Source organism: Hordeum vulgare, chromosome 6H (genome assembly GCF_904849725.1).
Source record: "Hordeum vulgare subsp. vulgare chromosome 6H, MorexV3_pseudomolecules_assembly, whole genome shotgun sequence".
NCBI lineage: Eukaryota > Viridiplantae > Streptophyta > Magnoliopsida > Poales > Poaceae > Hordeum > Hordeum vulgare.
This window is the reverse complement of record NC_058523.1, coordinates 517,481,463-517,501,202: the sequence shown is the minus strand read 5'-3', so window position 1 is coordinate 517,501,202 and position 19,740 is coordinate 517,481,463. Positions and strand designations below refer to the sequence as shown.

General features: G+C 47.9%; 1 protein-coding gene across 3 annotated transcripts; it reads right to left on the bottom strand.

Moving 5' to 3' along the window:
* Nucleotides 1–260: 260 nt before the first annotated feature.
* LOC123403837 (galactoside 2-alpha-L-fucosyltransferase-like) lies at nucleotides 261–18,883 on the bottom strand. Of its 3 annotated transcripts, none has more exons than XM_045097757.1 (2): nucleotides 18,295–18,883; nucleotides 261–1,945 (listed from the first exon to the last, which is right to left on the bottom strand). In XM_045097757.1, exons 1-2 carry the CDS (start codon nucleotides 18,596–18,598, stop codon nucleotides 471–473), a joined length of 1,779 nt encoding a protein of 592 aa, XP_044953692.1. In that variant the 5' UTR covers nucleotides 18,599–18,883; the 3' UTR covers nucleotides 261–470. The 3 variants fall into 3 exon arrangements, with proteins under 3 accessions (XP_044953692.1, XP_044953693.1, XP_044953694.1); XM_045097758.1 differs by lacking the exon at nucleotides 18,295–18,883 and adding an exon at nucleotides 5,286–6,498; XM_045097759.1 differs by lacking the exon at nucleotides 18,295–18,883 and adding an exon at nucleotides 2,397–2,547.
* Between the last annotated feature and the right edge of the window lie 857 nt (nucleotides 18,884–19,740).

Genomic DNA, 19,740 nt, shown 5'->3' with positions numbered 1-19,740 from the left:
AACACATTTGTTTATCCCCTTTATTCTTGGTTCATTGTAATTTGTTATCTTAAGTAAACGACATACAATCGGAAAAAGAAGAAGAAGACTAGTATGTTTTCATATATATAAATCATATCTGATGTTCCCTTTAAGTGTCTTTTTTCAATAAAAATAAAATATAGCATGTACTCTCTCCGCTCCATAATATAAGAGCGTTTTTACACTGTATTTATATCAAAAACATTTTTATATTATAGAAAGGAGGGAGTAAGTTAGAATGACGGAAAACGGGGTAAGTATCGTATTTTCTATTGATGAAGCTGTTTAATTATCAACTATCTACAGTTATGATCAAATGCACGAGGGTAAAAAAATAAAATTACATCTGTGGAACACCTTTTCCTGTAAATTAAAAAGAAGCCTACCCTATTTTTGTAGTAGCAAACAATTGCGTTACCGTGTGATTGTGAAGAGGAAAAAACTTACAGCTACAACCGAGTTTCATTTACAATCTTGAGCCCCCAGCTGACGTCCTCGCAGTGCCTCACGTACGGCACCACCTTGCCCAGGTCTGCGTCCCTCTTGGCCTTGCAGTCGTAGTAGGGGGCCTGGTGGAAGCACGGCTCGATGGACATGGCGCGGCCGCACGGCGGCTCCGGCACGACGTGGTTCTCCGGCCTGTACATGATCCACGGAGTCAGGCCGGCGAGGCCCTGCGCGACGTACCCGAAGGTGGAGAACCCGCTGGTGATGAGCACATCGCTCATGCTCAGCAGGTAGATCTCCGCCAGCGCCTTCATGTCGTGCTTCCTGTTCTTCTTCTTCTGGTACTCCTCGTGGCTCGGCTGGTAAACTTTCACCGTGGTGCCGTCGACGGTCCGGTGCTCGCCGTACCTTTCCCGGATCTGATCACCATACCAAGAGCTCAAAGAGGTGGCAAGAACGGCAACTGTCCGACTATTGTTCCCAGCGGCTGCTTCATGGGTGGTGACACCGATTTGTGGCAGCAGCTTTTCACCCTGAGCACAGGAAAGGATCTGTTGTAAAACGTGTGGAAATGGCCCGTTTCTTTGAAAGATGCCCGTCTTTTCAAAAATTCTAATCTGTATCCCCACTACTTTATCAGCTCTAGCAAGGTAGGCCCTGTAGTACGTCGTCGCCGAGTACCAGATATCATTTGTCGGATGGAGAAGATAGCGGCCCAAGTGATGAAAAACAGTGTCCTTTTCAGGAAACAGCTTGCTCAGTTCATCTTGGAAACTTGGGATGAGAAACAGTGACGGCACAAAGTACATGTCGGTTCGCATGATCAGCCACGGCACACCTTGCAGGAACTGTTGATCGTCTTGGCAGTAGAAAAGCTTGTCGTGGAAAGCGTAATCGCCGTCAAGATGGAGGTACACAAAGGGAGGATATGTGTTGCCACGGATAACATTATCCTGCACCATGTTGCCGTAGCTCTCCGGACTATGCTCATTGAACTCATTATAGCACAGAGGGAAATCTGAAGGAATCAACCATGAAGTCCCAGGGAAAGGCTCACAGAAAGTACTCGCAATCTGCTTGTAGCGGTCCACGAGCAAAACCCTGCCTGTCAGAAGCGCGTAAAGGAACGCTGAAGTGATCTCAAGCATCCGGTTCCCCATCCCGGCATGGATTATCAGGAAGAGATAGTTGCAATCCGATGTGCCGTTGATGCTCTGAGTGGACATGAGCTGTTTTGCAGCATTGTTGTATGATTTGGTACCTGGACCACACTTCTTCTGTAGTGCTTCTTGTCTCCTTAATCTTTCTATGAGGTATGGAGAAGGTACTCTTGCTGCATTCCTATGATAACGTGCAAACTGGTACCTGCTGCGACATGATCTTTCATCAAATCCCTCGATCAGAAGGCCACCCAGAAGTCTGTCATAATCAATTTGTGCCGATGGAGATAATTCATCAGCCATATCATCTCTTATATCTGGAAAAGATAAGATGTTTTAAGTCAGTGCAAGAAAATAATGCAAGGAGAGGACCAAAATAATAGTATTGGTTTGCTGCTGCATACTGTAGTTAAAAAAAATACTAATAGTAAACATATATAGGTTGAATTACATTTTTTCTCATTATTCTCATAATGGAAACAATCATTTGAATTACTTAAAATCCCTAGAAAGGTTGGGGCATGGAAATGGACAATAGGGAGCACCAATAGTTGCATCGCTTGAGTAAGCCAGTAACAGAATATTATAACAAGTTAGGTTGTACCCAAACACAATGAAAGAAAAGACTGACATAAAGAGTGTCTTTTCAATGAACAATACAAAATAATGCAACAAAGGCAATTCTTAGCAACTTGAAGCAAGATTTTTTATTTAAGAATCAGTATGTTGGATTGTTGGCTGGTTGCTACTCTGTTTTTTCCTTGTTACCTCATTTCATTTGGAGTACAATTGGGCTGCCCTTTGTGCAATTCAATGGACATGATGAGAAGAAGCAGTTCTTTGCTGTCTCCTTATTCAGCGGGGAAGGTATTAACTGGGTACAATCTAGAATAATTCATTTTGTGACAAATATTTAATCAAACAAGATACTATTCATAAAAAGGTACCCTTCTAACATTTGGATCAAAACAATAGACGGATCAAAGCATTTCAGTAGCCTTAAAAGAAAGTATCATTATTTATTTATACTAGAGTAAAATAAAATAAAAAGAGGGTTATCACCCCTGCCATTAATTTTTCAACGTAGGAGTAACTAAAATTATACCAAGGCAAACTAGTACACTTTATTGGCTCGATATATCCCTTATAAAATTCATGTACATGACCAATTCTATCTTACCCACCGATTGCCGCGACGAGTACTAGCCCTATCAGATGAGGACCATAGATATTTTTGCAAATGGTTGATTAGATATGTATGTATGGAGAAGTTGAATCGCACCATATTCCTCGTCTTACTTTATTCTTCGTCATCTCCTTGAGAAAGCGGTGTGGCATGAAAAGATACTCTCTAGTGGCATCCACCATTGATGCAAACAAAAGTAGCTAGCAGCTTCCTAAGAGCATCTCCAACAGCCATGTCAAAACACGCGTGTGCGGTAAATCCAACTTTTAACGCACGCGGGACGTTTTGCCGCGCTCCAGCGGCGGCAGGAAACTCGCGCGCGCGGGAACCGCTTACGCGCGCGTGAAAATGCGGCACCTCGTGCGCTATTTCTGCCGCTACGCTTCCGGCGCGCCTATAAAATGCGGCGCTCGCCACGCGCCTTTTCCACGACTCCTCTTCCTCTTTCTCTGCCACGCGCGCCTCCACCGCTCCAGCGCCCCGCCACCGACGCGCCACCATGCCGCCGCGCCGCCGAGGAGCGTCGGGCTACCGCGGCGTCCGGCTGCGCCCCAACGGTGGGTACTACTCCGAGATACGCTCCGGCTCAGCCTCGGCACCTACGAGACGACGAACGAGGCCGCCCGCGCGTTCGACGCGGCGGCGTGGCGCCTAGGCAGGCCGCGCGGGCAGATGAATTTCCAGGATGTCTACACGCTCCAGCAGGCGCTAGACGTCGCCCCGCCGCCTCGTCTTAACACGGCACAAGACCGTGAGGAGCACGCTTCGCTGCAGTGCCGCCTCCTCGTCGCCCAGGAGGACGAGCGGGTCATGGCGGAGTGGCGCCGGCGCCACCCGGAGGACTTCGCCTATGAGCAAGACTACTGGACAAGGCGCCGCGAGGAGCGGTTGGACAGGCGTCGGCGGAAGGCATTGGCGAATGCGCACGCGGATATCGTTGCAGCAGGCGGGAGGTCGTTCTTCACGGAAAACGATGATCGTTGGTTGGACATATGGCTCTCAACCTCGGACGACACCGACGAGGATGATGATGGTGATGATGGTAGCGACTAGGAGTACTTTCTATCTAGTTGCACCGTAGTTTTATCTATGCTTTCGAACTATCTATCTAGTTGCACCGATGTAAAATACCTTTGTATCGTTTTTTATTTATGCAATCTATCTAGTTTTTATTTATCTATTTTTCAATTTATCTAAAATATAAAAAATGTTGTGAGCGCGCGCGCTGTATTTTTTGAACGTTGCTGGAGCGGCGCGCGCTGCATTTTAGCGCAGCTGCTGGAGCCAGCGCTGCGCGCCGCGCCAATCCAGACAATGGACGCGCGGCAAACCAGTTTTGAGCGCGCGACGCGTTTGTTGAAGATGCTCTAACACATAGGCTAACCATATAGAGGTCCAGCAAGAACAATCGGTACACGCACGTGCCACCTTTTCTTCTTTTCGCGATTGAGAAAGCATATCATTCATGCCCAACATCTACCACAATTTACCAGCAAAAAAAATTAAACATTTTCATTAACGAAACCAAGCAACAGAGTTCAAAGCTCCCAGCAGGCATAGCCAAAGGTCGCCAGCCATGTAGACATCCAACCAAACGGCTGGCATAAAGACATACTCACTCCTTTCCAAAATAATTGTTTTAAACTTAGTACAACTTTGTATTAGAGCTAGTATAAAGTTAAAACAGTTATTTTGAGACGAAGGGAGTATGCTAGAACAACGACTCCAACTTTCAACCCTGAGAATATTGTATCTACTAGCAAAAGGGCTTTTTTATAAAATCACCTCTGATGGGTTTTCCGACGAAAGCGATAGCCTCTTTATTATGTAAAAGATTTTCGGCGATAATTAAACAACTCATTGTAGCTGATTGTAATACTGTGGTCTTGGTTGAGTATACTTGAACAGCTCTGGTTGCTTAGGCTGGTCACAATGGGGAGTAACATTGAGTAGTAACATACATGACACATAAGCATGTTACTACTCTATGTTACTACCTTCATAGTGGGTGGTAACTTAGGGGTGGTAACTTAGAGGGTTCATTTATTTGCTTTTGTGGGATCTATAGTAGCATTTTATAAAGAAACAACCTGTAGCATTAAAAAAGTCTCGTACAAAGCACGAAGTTACGGTAACCACGGTGGTTACTCCAATTCCTTCTCTCCTCATTAACTCACTGCCACGTAGAAAATTTTGCTGAGCTGGACATGAAGTTACCACCGAAGTTACCTGCATTGGGGCCAGCCTTAGAGCCTGGGAGCCTACACGTTTGGTAGAGGAAAGTTACTGACAGGTGTGGTTCGCTATCCTCGGAGTGAGTTTGGGGTTGGATTCTGCTTGATTGATTTCACGCAATTGGTGCCGACATGCAGGTCTACATGCAGGCTAAGCTAATCTCGGCCCGGAACCGAAGGCCACCAACAACACGCGCGCGCGCAAGGTTAACCGGAGCCGTACACGTACGTACGTACCTGGGTTCACCTCCGGCAGGAAGAGATCGGCCAGGAAGAGCCACTCCGGCGCCGGCCTGGCCTGCCACCGCTGCAGGAGCAGCACGGCCGGGATCAGCAGGAAGCACACCGCCAGCGCGCCGCTCCTCCCCATGGCCACGAGCTAGCTAGCTAGCCCCAGCCGCATGGGCTAGCGGCGAGCCGGTGCTCCCATGGCCGTGCTCTGCTTCAATTTGGGGGGACTGGGAGGCCCAGCCGGTCCGTGTCCGGCCATCGCCTCCTTCGTCCGCGTGGGAGCAGGTTGCTGGCTACCGGGCACAGTGGGCAGTGAGGCTAGCTAGCTAGCTTGTTGCTTGCCCGGTTTTGCCTGCACCTGCACCGTGGGAACGTTGTTTTTCCGACGCTGACATCCGTCGACCGTCGTCGGGCAGCCCGAGGAATTGGGGAAAGTACGCTGACGCTGGGCTGTTTTTGCCCACGCCCAACAGGCTCGACGACCTCCTTGTCTTGTCTAAATCGAGAAAGAAAACAGCACGGACCACCCGTGACAGCAAAGCGAAGCAGCCAACTGCTCTGTGACAAGACAAAGCAAGGAATCGGGGTCGAGGGCAGGTGGGGAAAAAAAGGAGAAAACCCCCGACGTCAAGGGAGGGAGCTCCGGTGTCCGGACGCCCGGCTTTGTCTAGTTTTCACCTTGGGCGGTCACAGGCGAATGCTCGGGAAAGAAAGAAATTGCCGCATGGCCGGCCATGAATGCTCGGATCTTCTGCGTGCAACTCAGCCGGGTTTGATTGGCCTTTGGCTACTTGATCGATCGCATATGCAAGCGACGTTTATATATCGTTAATTGCCTCCAAAAGGATGTGTAGAAGTATTTTTTTTTCGCGAATACACAAAGCTTTGTGTATCTTTTAATTGATAGAAGAAAAAGGAACGAGTACAAACGAGGGTATAACACATGCACACACGCAAGTTGTCGTGAACATGATGAGCAAAGGAGAGAGACAATGAGTGTTTGGCCCGAACAAGCAAACATCACAGCTAAACCTTCCTAACTAGAGAGGACGTAGAGTCTAACAATCACAAGTCTAGCACCAGGGACATCACGAGCACACAAGATGACACATTCAAGAAGGACCACGACGTTACGGCGCCATCACCGTCCAATTCGAAGAATCAGACGTAGCTAGGGTTTCCTTTGGTGTTCAAAGAGGGTCTTAGAGCATCTCCAACAGGCGCGCTTACAGCCGCGCTATAATGCAGCGCGCGCACCGCTCCAGCAGTGTCCAAAAATGCAGCACGCGGACAATTTTTTTTAATAAATAGATTGCATTAAATGAAAAAGATACAAAGTTATTTTACATAGATAGCAACTAGATAGGTAGTTCGAAAACATAGATAGATAGTTCGGTGGTAGATAATTCAATAAAAAAAACTAATCCTAGTCGCTTCAGTCATCTGCACCACCATCATCGTCGGTGTCGTCGGAGGTTGACAGCCAGATGTCAAACCAACGTTCATCTTCTTCAGTGAAGAAGGACCTCCCGCCTGCATTGACGAGGTCGGCCTGCGCACACGCCAAAGCCTTCCGACGACGTCTGTCCAACCGCTCCTCGCGGCGCCGGCGCGTGTCCTCCTCGCGGCGCCGTTTCCAGTATTCCTGCTCGTAGGCGATGTCTTCCGGGTGGCGCCGGCGTCACTCCGCCATGACCCGCTCGTCCTCCTGGGCGACGAGGAGGCGGCGTTGCAGCGCAGTGTGCTCCGCACGGTCTTGTGCGGAGTTTAGACGAGGCAGCGGGGCCAGGTCTAACGCCTGCTGGAGCGTGCGGACCTCCGGGAAATTCATCTGCAGTCGCGGCCTGCCTAGGCGCCACGCCGCCGCGTCGAACGCGCGGGCGGCCTCGTGCGCCGTGTCATAGGTGCCGAGGCTCAGCAGAAGATCGCCGGAGCGTATCTCGGCGTAGAACCCGCCGTTGGGGCGCTGGCGAACGCCGCGGTAGCCCGACGCAGAACGGCGGCGCGGCGGCAGCGCGAGAGGCAGAGGGAGAGAGAACGCGGCGCGAGAGGCAGGGCAGCGCGCTGCCTTTTATGGGCGCGCGGGACGCGGCGCCGCAAAAATGGCGCGCGCGCACGCGCGGTTTTCCCGCCGCCGCTGGAGCGCGCATTTCAGTCCCTCGCGCGGTAAACTGCCGTTTTTTAGCGCGCGCGCCTTTTTGCGCGGATGTTGGAGATGCTCTTAGAGGGGCACACAGAGATTTCATGACAACGTCTCCAAAGAGAGGACAACACTCGCCGGAGTCGGTGCTACCAGCACAGCAAGTCGAGCAAGGATTTCTCTACATGTGTTTGAGTAATCTCAAAGCCATCAAACCAGGAACTAGGATTCGGAATTAATACGCCGGTCGAAAAACCAACACACCAGAAGGGGAGCCGCATCGGACGCAAACCTTGGACATGACGAGGGGTAGGGCAACGAGGTGCTCATGGTTAGGGAGGCAGGGGCAAAGAGGGCCGATGCAGGGGACGCGTCGCCGCCGTCGAGCAAGGAGACGTTGATCCGGACCGCCAGGGCCGAGGCCCTCGGGACACCGGAAAACCATAAAGGCTGGAGGAGACAAAATCGTGCAACCAACTTCATATTGGGATTTAGACAGGTCTGCTTCGAGCAAAGTAATGAGCAACATGTAAGGTGAATATGCTTTGTAAATAGCAACTCCAACCCGATCATGAAATCCGTCACAAATGTACGGACCAGACGATTCGGGCATTGTTAGTCATCCAACAGTAGTCCTCAAATATTCACGGATAGTGGGTTAAGCTGTTTCGACGTTCAAATTTTCTCAAACCAGCACCAAACTTGAAGAAGGGGGGGGGGGGGGGGGTCCAAATGTCCACCTGGCCCACTATTAGTAGCACATCTCCCCACAACACATGTATTCCGCTCAGATATATTTTTTCCTTCTCGATCCTTCTGCTCTTTATGACTACGGCTAGATAGTCGACTTCCTGTTCGTCAGACGTGTCAGTGCACATTCGTTGATCTCCATTTAATAATAAGAGTTGGAGTTGGCTCAACTATGTTCGTCCGGTCTCCTGTGCTCCCGTGATCCCCTAGATGAACTTTGATGTTAAGACAACCAGAGTTTTGAGCTTTGAGGGCATCTCCAACACGGACCATCAAAATGTTAGCAAACATTTGAACAAAGCTATTAGAACGCACTTTGTCATCTAACGCGATACCTCATTGGTCCCGGATGCGTCCGCTTGTCCGAAATCCCGTAAATCGGACGTAACCCATGAATAATCAGAGTAACCCAGGAATACGTGTCTGACACCCTTGGAACTAGCGCATGCTTCTCTAGATCATGCACCTTCCAAGTTGGATGTAGGGCTTGTCCCCCTCCAGCTGCCGCTGATTGGGTGTCTCTCGTCTCTCGCCTCTGCTGACGTCGTTCCTTCCAGTGTTGCGCTGTCAGTCCGAACTACTGTTGTGGGCGCGTCGTCCTCGATTGTTGTCGAAGCTACTACGATGTCCTGGACTCTTGAGGAAGCCCCGCTACGACTACGACCTTGACTGGCTTAGGTACATCTACCACTACTCCTGCGAACTCCGCTACATCGTCCTCGACTCCTTCGGAAGTGCGATGTCGTCAACCCCTGTCGGCATTGCATCGGATTTGGACAGGGCGTGGCCTGTTTCTTGGAGCTCCCTTACCGACGACGAAGAAGACGAGGATGATGATGTGCTAGCCTCGCGGACGCAGCCACCAGCTACCAAATTTGCAGCTCTGTCTGCTCGGCCGGGCGTGGCATGTGATGCGGATTCGTGCCGAGGTTGGCAGAAGGTGCTGCCGCGGCACAACGCGTAACGCCCCACGTCACTAGCCCATGCATTGGCTCCCCATCCTATCCCCACTTGGCTTCATGGTAGATGTTGCAAATACCTCCATCGTGGACACTCTGCAGCGGAGTGTCGAGATCCTAGTAGGTGTTCTCGGTGCCTTGAGAATGGTCATCGAGCGTGTGAGTGCCACAATGCGTGGCGTCCCCTCAACTTCTTGGGAAGCCCTACCCTGTCGATGTTGTCGCGCCTTTTCGTCGTACACCAACAAGCTTCAATTCCTTGCAAGGTCCAGAAAGAAACCTCACCCCTCAAAGAAGATGTTTGGCCATGAATTTTGGGCATTGATCGTTGTTTCTCCTACTGGCTGTGTGGCCCCAATGGATATCCCGGGGCGGCCCTCCATGGAGAGGCAGGCCAAGCTGTTGCGCTCCGAGCTCGTTGGTATGGCTTCCTTCCGTCTTGAGGAGACGATCCAGCCTCCACGCGATGTCATTGACTCCATGCAAGGTTTGATGTTGCAGATGGAGAGCTTTATGAAGCGAGCTACAACTGCACTGGGTTGGCTCTCCCTGGAGCGACCTGTGTTGTAGACTACTTGTGGGTTGTGCCCTTTGGTTGTGCCTGATGACAACTTTGAGGTCGAGGGAAGACGAGCTTCATGGTTGTTTCTCCCTCGTGCTAGAGCTAGCTCACCGTCGTCAACCTTTGAGGGACTGGGGGGTGATGTGGTTGTGACTGGTGATGTAGATCATGCATGTGCTTTGGGAGCTATGGGGCACCTTTCGTAAGAGAACCCTGCTCGCCCTCAAACGGGCGGAGACACGGGGTTGTGACTCTGGTGTTGTAGATCAGTTGGGGGTTGCAAACGATTGGGCAGTGATGTGGTTGTGACAACTGATGTGCTATATATCTACCTAATAATAAAGCAAATACTGCTTCTCGTCGTACGTCGCAGACGTTTTGCAAAGAAGTCTCTATCTTTTCAAGTAATTAACCCGCAGACCTTCTGTAAGTCAGGTCGAACCGTTTTTTACGTTTTATGCAAAAACCCATATATTTAATCTGAACTAACCCGCAGTCCCTCTTTTAAGGGGCTATGAACCGTTTTCTAGTTTTACATAAAACCCCCTAATATATGTGTTAATCATCTCGCATCTATTAAGAATTAATATATATGTTTCAAATAAACATATCTCTTAAACCGTAACTTCAATTTTAACATGTTATGTATGAAATTTGATTAAAAAAATGTGTAGAATTTGAATATGACGTTATTTCACATGTTTGGTATTTTGAAAATGCAATTTAGGGTGCAACTTAATAGATGATACACGGTACGTCTTTATTTCGTACCGGCGTTGGTTGGCAAGGAGCGAGTGAATGAAAAAAATATAGTCCTTGGCAATGCTATATTTACATGAGATTTTTTCTTTATACATGTTGCATGATCTAGGATCATACGTATATACCTTATTTTTGTGAAATCCAAGTGTACTTACCATCGGACTATACTATCTTTTTGTAGTGAATATATAAGCAATTTTGTGATGTACATACACTTATAAATTCATGAACATTATAAGTACATGATAATTTATTTTAAAAATATTTGAAATATTTGTGTGATAGTCATGAACGTTAATATTGAACTGATAAGTACGATCTTAATTTGTATTCCATTCGATGTATGTGAAAGTGATACATATATGCTTTCTTAAATAAACTTAATTTATAGATCGGCCTCGTTATTATAATCGTAAGTGCACGTCATCAATATAACGAGTCAAAATCAAAATTGAATTAAAATTAAATAATAGCTTAAATAAAATAAAATGTTTACTCCTTGAACGCACGGGTATTTTTGCTATCTTTACCTAATAATAAAGAGGCTATCGCTTCCGTCGGAAAAACCACCGAGATGATTTTATAAAAAAACCCTTGATGTTTATGACATTCAACTCGCAGTCCCTTCATAAGTGGATCTGAGAAAACGCTTCATATTTTCAAAAAGCCCTCTACATTTGTAAGAATTTGTAAGAGGAGCTCCCGAGCTTGACTGCACCCCAAGCTCCCTCCGTCGTAGCCCGACCCCGTCGACCTCGCGCCGTCGACCAACTTCGGACGGAGCCTCGTCGGCGACCCAGGCCAGCAGCGCCGCCCACCCCTTATTCTTCCCTCTTCTCTTTCTTCCTCCTCATCATTTTCTCTCTACCAGGAACCGCCATGGATGCCCGAGCTCGCAGTCGCATCTCCAGCGCGTCGCCGCTCAGATCCGTACTCCCTCGCCAAGATACGGCCACCACGGACCCATTCCCGTCGGATCCCACCCAGGCGCCGTTGCTTCGCCTCTGTGCACGTTTGGCTTCAGATCGAGCGGCGGCTCCCGATCCGATCGGGATGCAGAACGACGACGGCATCGCTCCGGGAGGCGGGGAAGTGAAGGACATCGGGGAGAGACGAATGGGGTCAGGATCCAGCACCTGATGTGGGACTAAACCCATTGCACTCTTTATATCAATCTATACCTACTAATAAAAGAAATATGTATTCTTAATCCGTCATGATACTTTATAGAAAACCCCCTGATGTTTTTAACATTAAACTCGTAATATATATTAAATGTTTTTTAGAATACTCATATCTTTTAAACCATAACTTCAAATTTAACATATTATATATGGAATTTGATTAGAAAAATATGTAGAATTTAAATATGATATTATTTTATCTGTTAAATGTTTAATAAAAATACTATCTAGGGTGCAATCTTAATAAATAAGTCATTATTCGTCTTTCTTTCATACCGGTACTCATCCGGGTTGGGGATGAACACGTCAACAAAATCAGGATTGGAGATGAAACTGAAGGTCACTTGACTGATTCTTTGTATGTATTAAATCTACATGCAAGCCGTGTTAAAATAAAAGACCTGTAAAATTTTGAACTGCACTTTTGTAAGATAAGACCATCTTTGTTTGTGCCGTAACTACAAATTTTCAGATTATAGACCATTTTTTATAAATTAAGAACGTGTGGTATTTCTTTCTCCCGTTTGTTTGTTGCAACGCACGGGCCCTTTTGCTAGTATTCTACTAATAAAGCAAATTGATATTCTTGGTTTCATCTCGCGTTTAGTTTTTTTTTCGTTACGTACTGTAGATGATTTTTCTGATACGTGAGGTGGTACTAATTAAAATTTTCCTTCCGAATTTTCGTCCGTCCGTTTATTTGCCAGATTTTCGAACGTAGTAAAAACATTGTTCTTGCCCCGTCAAACCTCTCAGCCACATGGGCCTCAACAAATCCACAAGACGGGCCAGGTAAACACTGAAGTGCCGTGAGCCAAAAAAATCGGTAAAGTTCAATTCGAACTCATGACCTATAGTACAATCGTCAAGTGGACATCCAAGTGGACTAGCTTACAATTATGTAATTAAAATGCACATATGTGTTGTATTGTCCCATTTCGCTTCCTTTCACAAAATACCATCAACTTATATACCTTTACCACTTGATATCAATATAAGCGGCCCAGAAAATCTGTAAGGAGTTAATCCTTCTCTCCATAGGAAGAAAAAAATTGGGATTATTATGAAGGAAATTACTGAGGAAAAGAAAAAGACCGGGAGACCGAGGTTATGGAGAGAGACATATCGGGAGAAAATTAACACTCAACGAATGAGATCCGAAGATTGTGGGATTATGGCATAGAATTAATGGCAGAGAGTGACATAAACTTAATGGTAGAGAGAGACGGAGAAAATTGTGGGGTTATGAAGAGAGACAGATCAGGAGAAAATTGACACTCAATAAATGAGATCCGAAGATTGTGGGATTATGGCATAGAATTAATGGCAGAGAGTGGCATAGACTTAATGGTAGAGAGAGACCCGAACAAAATTGTTAAAAAAATATTCACAATTAAAAATTGTTAAAAATTGTACACCCAGCCCAAAAATAACTCATTACGGTCTAATGAAAGCCTAGAAGCCTGTTTGTCGTTCTGAGCAGACCTAGACGCTAGTTGCCACTAACCTTATTAGACGCTAATCGATAGATTGACTACGCAGCTGCGCCTCTGCTTGCCGCCATGGCAGCCACGAGCAGACCAGGATACTGCCGCGGTGCTATCCATCCTCTCCTGTTTTCATCTTTCCTACGTGTTATCCATTGGAGTCTGCCGGTGATCATATTTAACCAAGCACTCTAAACCGTTTTTGGATCTTGAGCACGCCAATCTAAAGGTAATTGCTACTCCAATTAAGTCGTATTTCATCTGGATAGCAATCTACTAGCTAGTCTTGATTAATTGGAGCATTACATACGTATACCATGATGTATAGTTTTCAAATCATTTGATATTTTTTCTGATAGGTTTGTTCGATCTGGTTGGCAATTACAGAGGTAAAATTGTTGTAATGAACATGTTAGTTTTAGATCGTACGTTCCGAATGATTTGATCGCGGTGGTATATATTTTCAAATTTTCAACTATGCTTTGTCGAGACGGGGCTGAATGCACGGCATGTGCTGGATGCGAGCCAAAGCGGCAACAGATTGTCTTCGGCACACATATCCTCAACAATAGGGCCGATCGCATGATGAAAATTGGGTCGCCCTGTAAGGTTTAGTGCCACGCGCTCACATGTTATGATTCTTGGGTTTTCTTTAAGATGATCACTGTGTTTTTCGCCCCCCTCATGCTAAAATCCTGGCTCCGTCCCTGAAAGTCACAATATCGGGGTTCGTGGATATTGTATTTTCAAAGAGTCTAGGGGAGGCTGGCTGTACGGTTGCGAGGGTTCTTGCCATGTGAGTAGCGTGCTCTGCTTGTATTGATTTCGTCCGGCTTTTCATAAATTAACTGGACAGTTTTCTTCTTAACTAATCGATAAGGCAAAACTTTTGCCTTCACTTAGATTTACTTTCATAAATGTGGTTTGCTCTAAACGGAAATCATACTGTTTTGCATGAAAATGAATGGTTTATTCAAGTTCTGTTTGAAATGTGATTAGACGTTTGAGTTGCATGGTTGAATGACCGTCTTCCATATCCATATTCACGTACGGATACTAGTTTTAGCCTCGACGGGCACTAACAGCGTATTTGGTTGGGGGGAATTAAAGACCGGGAATGGAAGTTTAAGCTACTCCTATGTGAGACTAAAAATCTCTTGATTGGATCAGGAACATGGGAATTAAGAGGGAATGGGAAGAGGATCTTCCCTGGGGGACCCCTGGTAATTAAAGTGGGGATTGGGAATTGAGAGAAGAAAAAAACGATTCAATTTATTGATTACGTGGGCAAGCAAATAGAGGCAGTTAAGTCTCCTCTTCCCCTGCCTAATCCTACCAACCAAAAAGAGGCAGTTAAGTCTCTCTTAAATTCCATGGTCTAATTTCCTTCACCTGCCAATCAAAGGAATGGGATTTAATATCAATTTTCCAAGATAATCCCTCTGCAAACTCCCATCTCTAAATTCCCATTCCCTCTACCCGTCGCTGCCAAACACGCTGTAGGTGCCATCCGGATGCACTGATAGGAAAAACAATCGTTTTTTAGCTCATTAATCATCTGATGCGATTAGCGATTGACGGTTTACATGAGATGATTGCATGTTATTCGTCGCTGTCCACCAGCCTAGTGCGGTCACCGACAAATCTCCTGGTGCTAAATCACCTACCGCTTTCATATCTATCAGCTAGCCGTAGCACACTAGCTACAGCTCACCTCGCACATTAAGTCGCACAAGCGCCTCCGTCAAGCGTCGTGCTCGTTGCACAAAGCGCAGCAAGCCTTTGCTGCACGACAATGGGCGTTGTTGTCCAATCATCATCGTCATGACTGTCAAAGAATGTTGAAGCACGCCTGCAGCATCGCCGCGTTGGTCGACACCATTGCACCACACATGCCTTGATGTGCATCGAAGTATGTTGAAGCATACCTGCAACATTGTTATAGTCGTCGCCACTTTTGCATAACACCTCGACGTCTTGCTCATTGCAGATCCCATCGTAGCAGTCGATCCATACTCATAGCTTCGTCGCAGCGTCACAATACACCACGCCGTCGTGGTCGTCGAAGCATGCCTCACAACACCATCACACCACACCTTGTCCCATAGTCGTGAAAGCATGCCTCGATGTCGTGGTCGTCGCAGCACCCCTCGGAGCAGCCGAGCTACCCACCTACCATTGCCAAGGCGTCACGAAATGCCTCCTCGTCGAAGCATGCCTCACAAGACCATCACACCACACCTCAATAGTGTGGTCTCCGGAGCACGCCTCGATGTCGTGGCCATTGCAGCACCTTGTAGTTGCAGAGCCATCCTCGCAACATTTCATGGCGTTGCACCACGCCTCGTCGTCATGGTCGCCGAAGCATGCCTCGCATCACCATCGTATCGCACCACTGTGATCGCCAGAGAATGCCTCGCAATAGCCAGGCTACCCTCGCAGCATCTTCGTGGTTGTCGATGTACTCCTTGTCATCATGGTTGCCGAAGCATGCGTTGCATCCCCGTCATACAATACCTTGTCACTCTGACCGTCAAAGAATGCCTTGCAACGGCAGGCTACCCTCACAACATCTCTACGGTTGTCGCGACACTCTTCGTCATCATGGTCGTTGAAGCAACACGCCTTGTTGTCGTCGTTGAAACATCGTCGCAGCCGTTGAACCACATAGATTCATGGTCGCACACCAAAGCACACCACACAACATTGCGACACCACGTCTGTCGACATCTTTGCAACATTGTCAGCTGCCCTACATTGTGTTCGCAACATGTTCGCTCGGTGTCATAGCACCCCGCCACCCACGCTGGTCGTCGCCTCATAGCATACCTGTCGCCACTCGAAGCCTCGATGCTACCGACGACCCACAGCCACGGCTCTTGCAGACCCGTTGCCATTGAGGCAAGACGGTAATCAGATTATTGACCTTGCGGCATCCGGCACCGGCATCCCCATCCCCTTGCAGCAGCAGCGCCAATGGTCATCGACCACGAAGCACTAGTGCCCGGCACTAACGTTAGTCGCGGCACTTTGTAACAACACACCTCCGCTGCACCGACAGAGCTCACCCGCCGGAAGCACTGGTGGCAATCCCGGCCTTGCATGTCTAGCCACACTTAGAGAGCCACTGGTTAGTCGAGTCCCCTTGCAGGAGCATCATTGGGTGAACGGCATTCGAGTCACCTTGCAGCAGCAGCAACGACGAACAATAGTCTCTAGTCCCCTGCAGCAGCAGCAAACGGCGGCGGCGCCTACTCGTCTACTCCATCTGTTTTTAAATATAAGTCTTTTTAAAGATTTCATTAAAGTATGACATTCGAAGTAAAATGAGTGAATCTACACTTTAAATTATACCTATATACATTCGTACGTAGTCTTTTAGAAAAATCTTAAAAAAAACTTATATTTAGAAACGAAGGGAGTAGTTCGAGCGTGCGGGAGCTTGCCGTAAGAGTATCTCCAACAGACACGCTAAACAAGCTCTGCGCTGAAAAATTAGTCCTTTTTGCGCGCGCTATCGCTCCGGGCGCTCCAACAGAGGCGCAAAAACCCCGCATGCGACATAACCAGTTCAGCGCGCGGGCGAAAACGCCATCGCGCGTCATTTATTTGTTGTGCCCGCTCCCGCGCACTGCATACTCGAGCGCCCGCTCGCAACTCCACCTACCCCGTACAGCCGCGGCGCCGCCGCCGCCAGCGCCACCTCATTTCTTCCGGCGACCGTTCCGACGCTTCTCCGGCCTATCCCCCGCGTCGTCGCTGCTTCCTCCGTCTCTCTCTAGTCACCGCCGCCCCTCGCGCGCGGCAGCCGTCCGACGAACAGCGCCCGCCCGCCCACTGCCGCTTGGCGCCCGCAAGGTGTTCAAAAGATTTTGGGATCAAAAGATGCTTTGGTACATCATGTATGCTTGTGTGATCATGCACAACATGATCATCGAGAATGAGCGTGGCCAAGATTTAGACTACTCTCAGTATGAGCTCTTGGGATATCCCGTGCGAGTGCGGCAGAAGGCTGAAAGGGTAGCCCGTTTTGTTGTCTTTTATCAGCCATTTGACGTCCCGAAACGCATATTGATCTTTAGAAGGATCTCATTAAGGAATGGTGGACATGGAATGACCGACAAAGAGCATCATGATTTGTGCATTTGTTGTTGTATTGTTGAACTATTTGTTGTATTGAAAAAATACTATTTGTTTGAGTTGTAACGAACTTAAACTAATTTTGTTGCTTTATTTTATTTGTGTTTGATTTTTTTACTTGTGTTTTGAGCGCATATGTTGTTTGAGCGATAACGCACGCTGCATTTTAACGCGTCTGCTCTAGCTACGCGCGCGTCATTTTATGACGGCCGTTAGAGCCAGCACTGGCCGTGGTGCCAAAACAGACGAAAGACATGCCGCAGACTGATTTTTAACTCGCCCCGCACGTTGAGCGGGTGGTGGAGATGCTCTAACGGCTTTGCCTTGCAGCAACGTCTCCCTCTTTTCGTCTCGGCGTGCACGCGGTTGTGTCGGCTAGCTGCTACCTCTGAGATACATGGTGAGAAAGGATGGAGCGACTGGGAGAGGGATGAAGAAGAATCCGGAAAAGAGTGGATAGGATTTGAGCGATGTAGGAAGAGGATATGGACGACCGAGCTGCTACCTCTCTTTTCGCCACGAAAGCCCGTCGTCGTCCGACGTCCACCCAAAATTCTCAATATCGGAAAGAACATTCCGCGCGCATGGCGCTGGCAATTATTGTTCGGATCTTGTGTGCCTAACTCAACGGATTTAACCGGCCTCTGGCTACGTACTTGATCACCTCAGCTATGCTCTCAGCTATTAATTAAGTTGATTAATTAAGTCTATTAACGTTCGTCTGGTACGTATCTTTGTGCCCCTACGATTCCCTCGAATCCTTGATGAACTTCCCCAATCATTTCCTGCAAGTCTTTTTATAGGAAAAAAAAACCATTCCTTGCACCTTCTGCTACTAGCTAAATTGAGAGAAGCTTCAGCTTCTACAGTCGTACAGCAGCAGTTGCGTCTGCGCGTACATATATATATATATATATATATATATATATATATATATATATATATATATATATATGTGTATGTATGTATGTTTTCGGATGGTCGCGAGTATGAATTACATGAATTCTAAGTGGAGCAGTGGTAGTACGTACCTTGGTCGTCGCCGTCGTGCTTTGGGAGGTTGCCGACGTCGAAGAGCATCCGCGACGAGGAGCCGGCCCGCAGGTTCCAGACGACGAGCATGCAGGCCGGGAGCGTGAGCAGGCAGAGCACCAGCGCGGCGCGCACGCAGTTGCGCCGGTGCCTGCCCCGCCCCGCCTCCTGCTGCTGATCCGCGGCGTCGGCGTGCGGCGCCCTTGTCTCCGTCTCCAGGCCGCCGGCGCCGCCGCTGCGCAGGGGCAGCCTCTCCTCGTGGCCGGCGTTGCTCCCCCGCCAGCTGCCCGGCTGTTTCTCCATGATCGAGCCGCCTCCACGCCAGCTCTAGGCTCTAGCCCGCTCCGTGCTCGTCGTTTGGAGCAGGCTAGCAAGGAACAACCGTCTCCTTCGTCTTTTGTTTTGGGGCCGCGGGGACGGAGGGGTCAAGGCTGGAAGGCCGCGGCCGCCCGCATGGACGCTGCAACTTGCGAGCTCTATCGTCGTCGTGGGATTGGGCGTAACTTGCGACAATATTGACTCGTGGTAGTAGTGGGTTTGGCAACCTGGCATCACTAGACTTTCTTTTGCTGCAGGCGGTCATGAGTGGATTCGGTCATCTGATTGTGAGGTCTGAAGGAACTGTGGAATATAACTAAGAAGGTATATGCCGGCCGTGTGATTTTCCATACTAAAAGCATCTCCAACCGTTCACCACCTAGTGACGTGAAATAGCGCCGTCTGAGGTGCGCCGGCAGAAAAATCGACGTGGGGTTTGGGTTCCCGGCCGCCCCTTCAAAATTTCCTTAGTCGCCGATTTCGATCCATTTTCGACGTAAATTGATCCACTTTTGACGTAAATTGGTCCACTTTTGATCCATATTCAGCATCCTTCAGCATAAATTGAACAACAATAGTTATTTTTTTATCACATAGTTTATCATAAAATCAATACAAATTAAAAATAGTTCAACAATTCAATACAAATTAAAATAGTTTAACAAATAAAAACTCATAATTCATCGCACATCGAGCTAGGCGTTGCCCCTGAGCCTCCATATGTGTTCCACTAAATCGTCCTGCAGTTGCTAATGCACCTGTGGGTCTCGGATCTCCTGACGCATGTTGAGAAATGCAGTCCAGGTTGTTGTAGCTGGTGATCAACTTGGGCAAGAGGACCTTGCCTGTAATATAGTTCAGTATCAAACACTGACTCCTCCTGCTCGTTCTCAGTGATCATGATGTGTAAGACGACACGACAAGTCATGACTTCTCACATTTGATATTTCGATCAGGTCTGAATGGGGTACCGGACAACAACAGAACGAGATTGAAGCACACCAAATATCCGCTCGACATCCTTCTTGCAAGCTTCTTGACGCTTGACAAAGCAGGAGTTCTTGCCTCCTCGTGCAAGATTTGAGATAGTCTTCACGAATGTGAACCATCTCGGATAGATGTCATAT

Bases quoted from the DNA above. Each gene is read 5' to 3' on its own strand.
- LOC123403837 (XM_045097757.1), bottom strand. From the start codon at position 18,598: ATGGAGAAACAGCCGGGCAGCTGGCGGGGGAGCAACGCCGGCCACGAG. The intron at 1,946-18,294 runs GTACGTACTACC...TATCTTTTCCAG, and splicing joins GCACGACGGCGACGACCAAG to ATATAAGAGATGATATGGCT.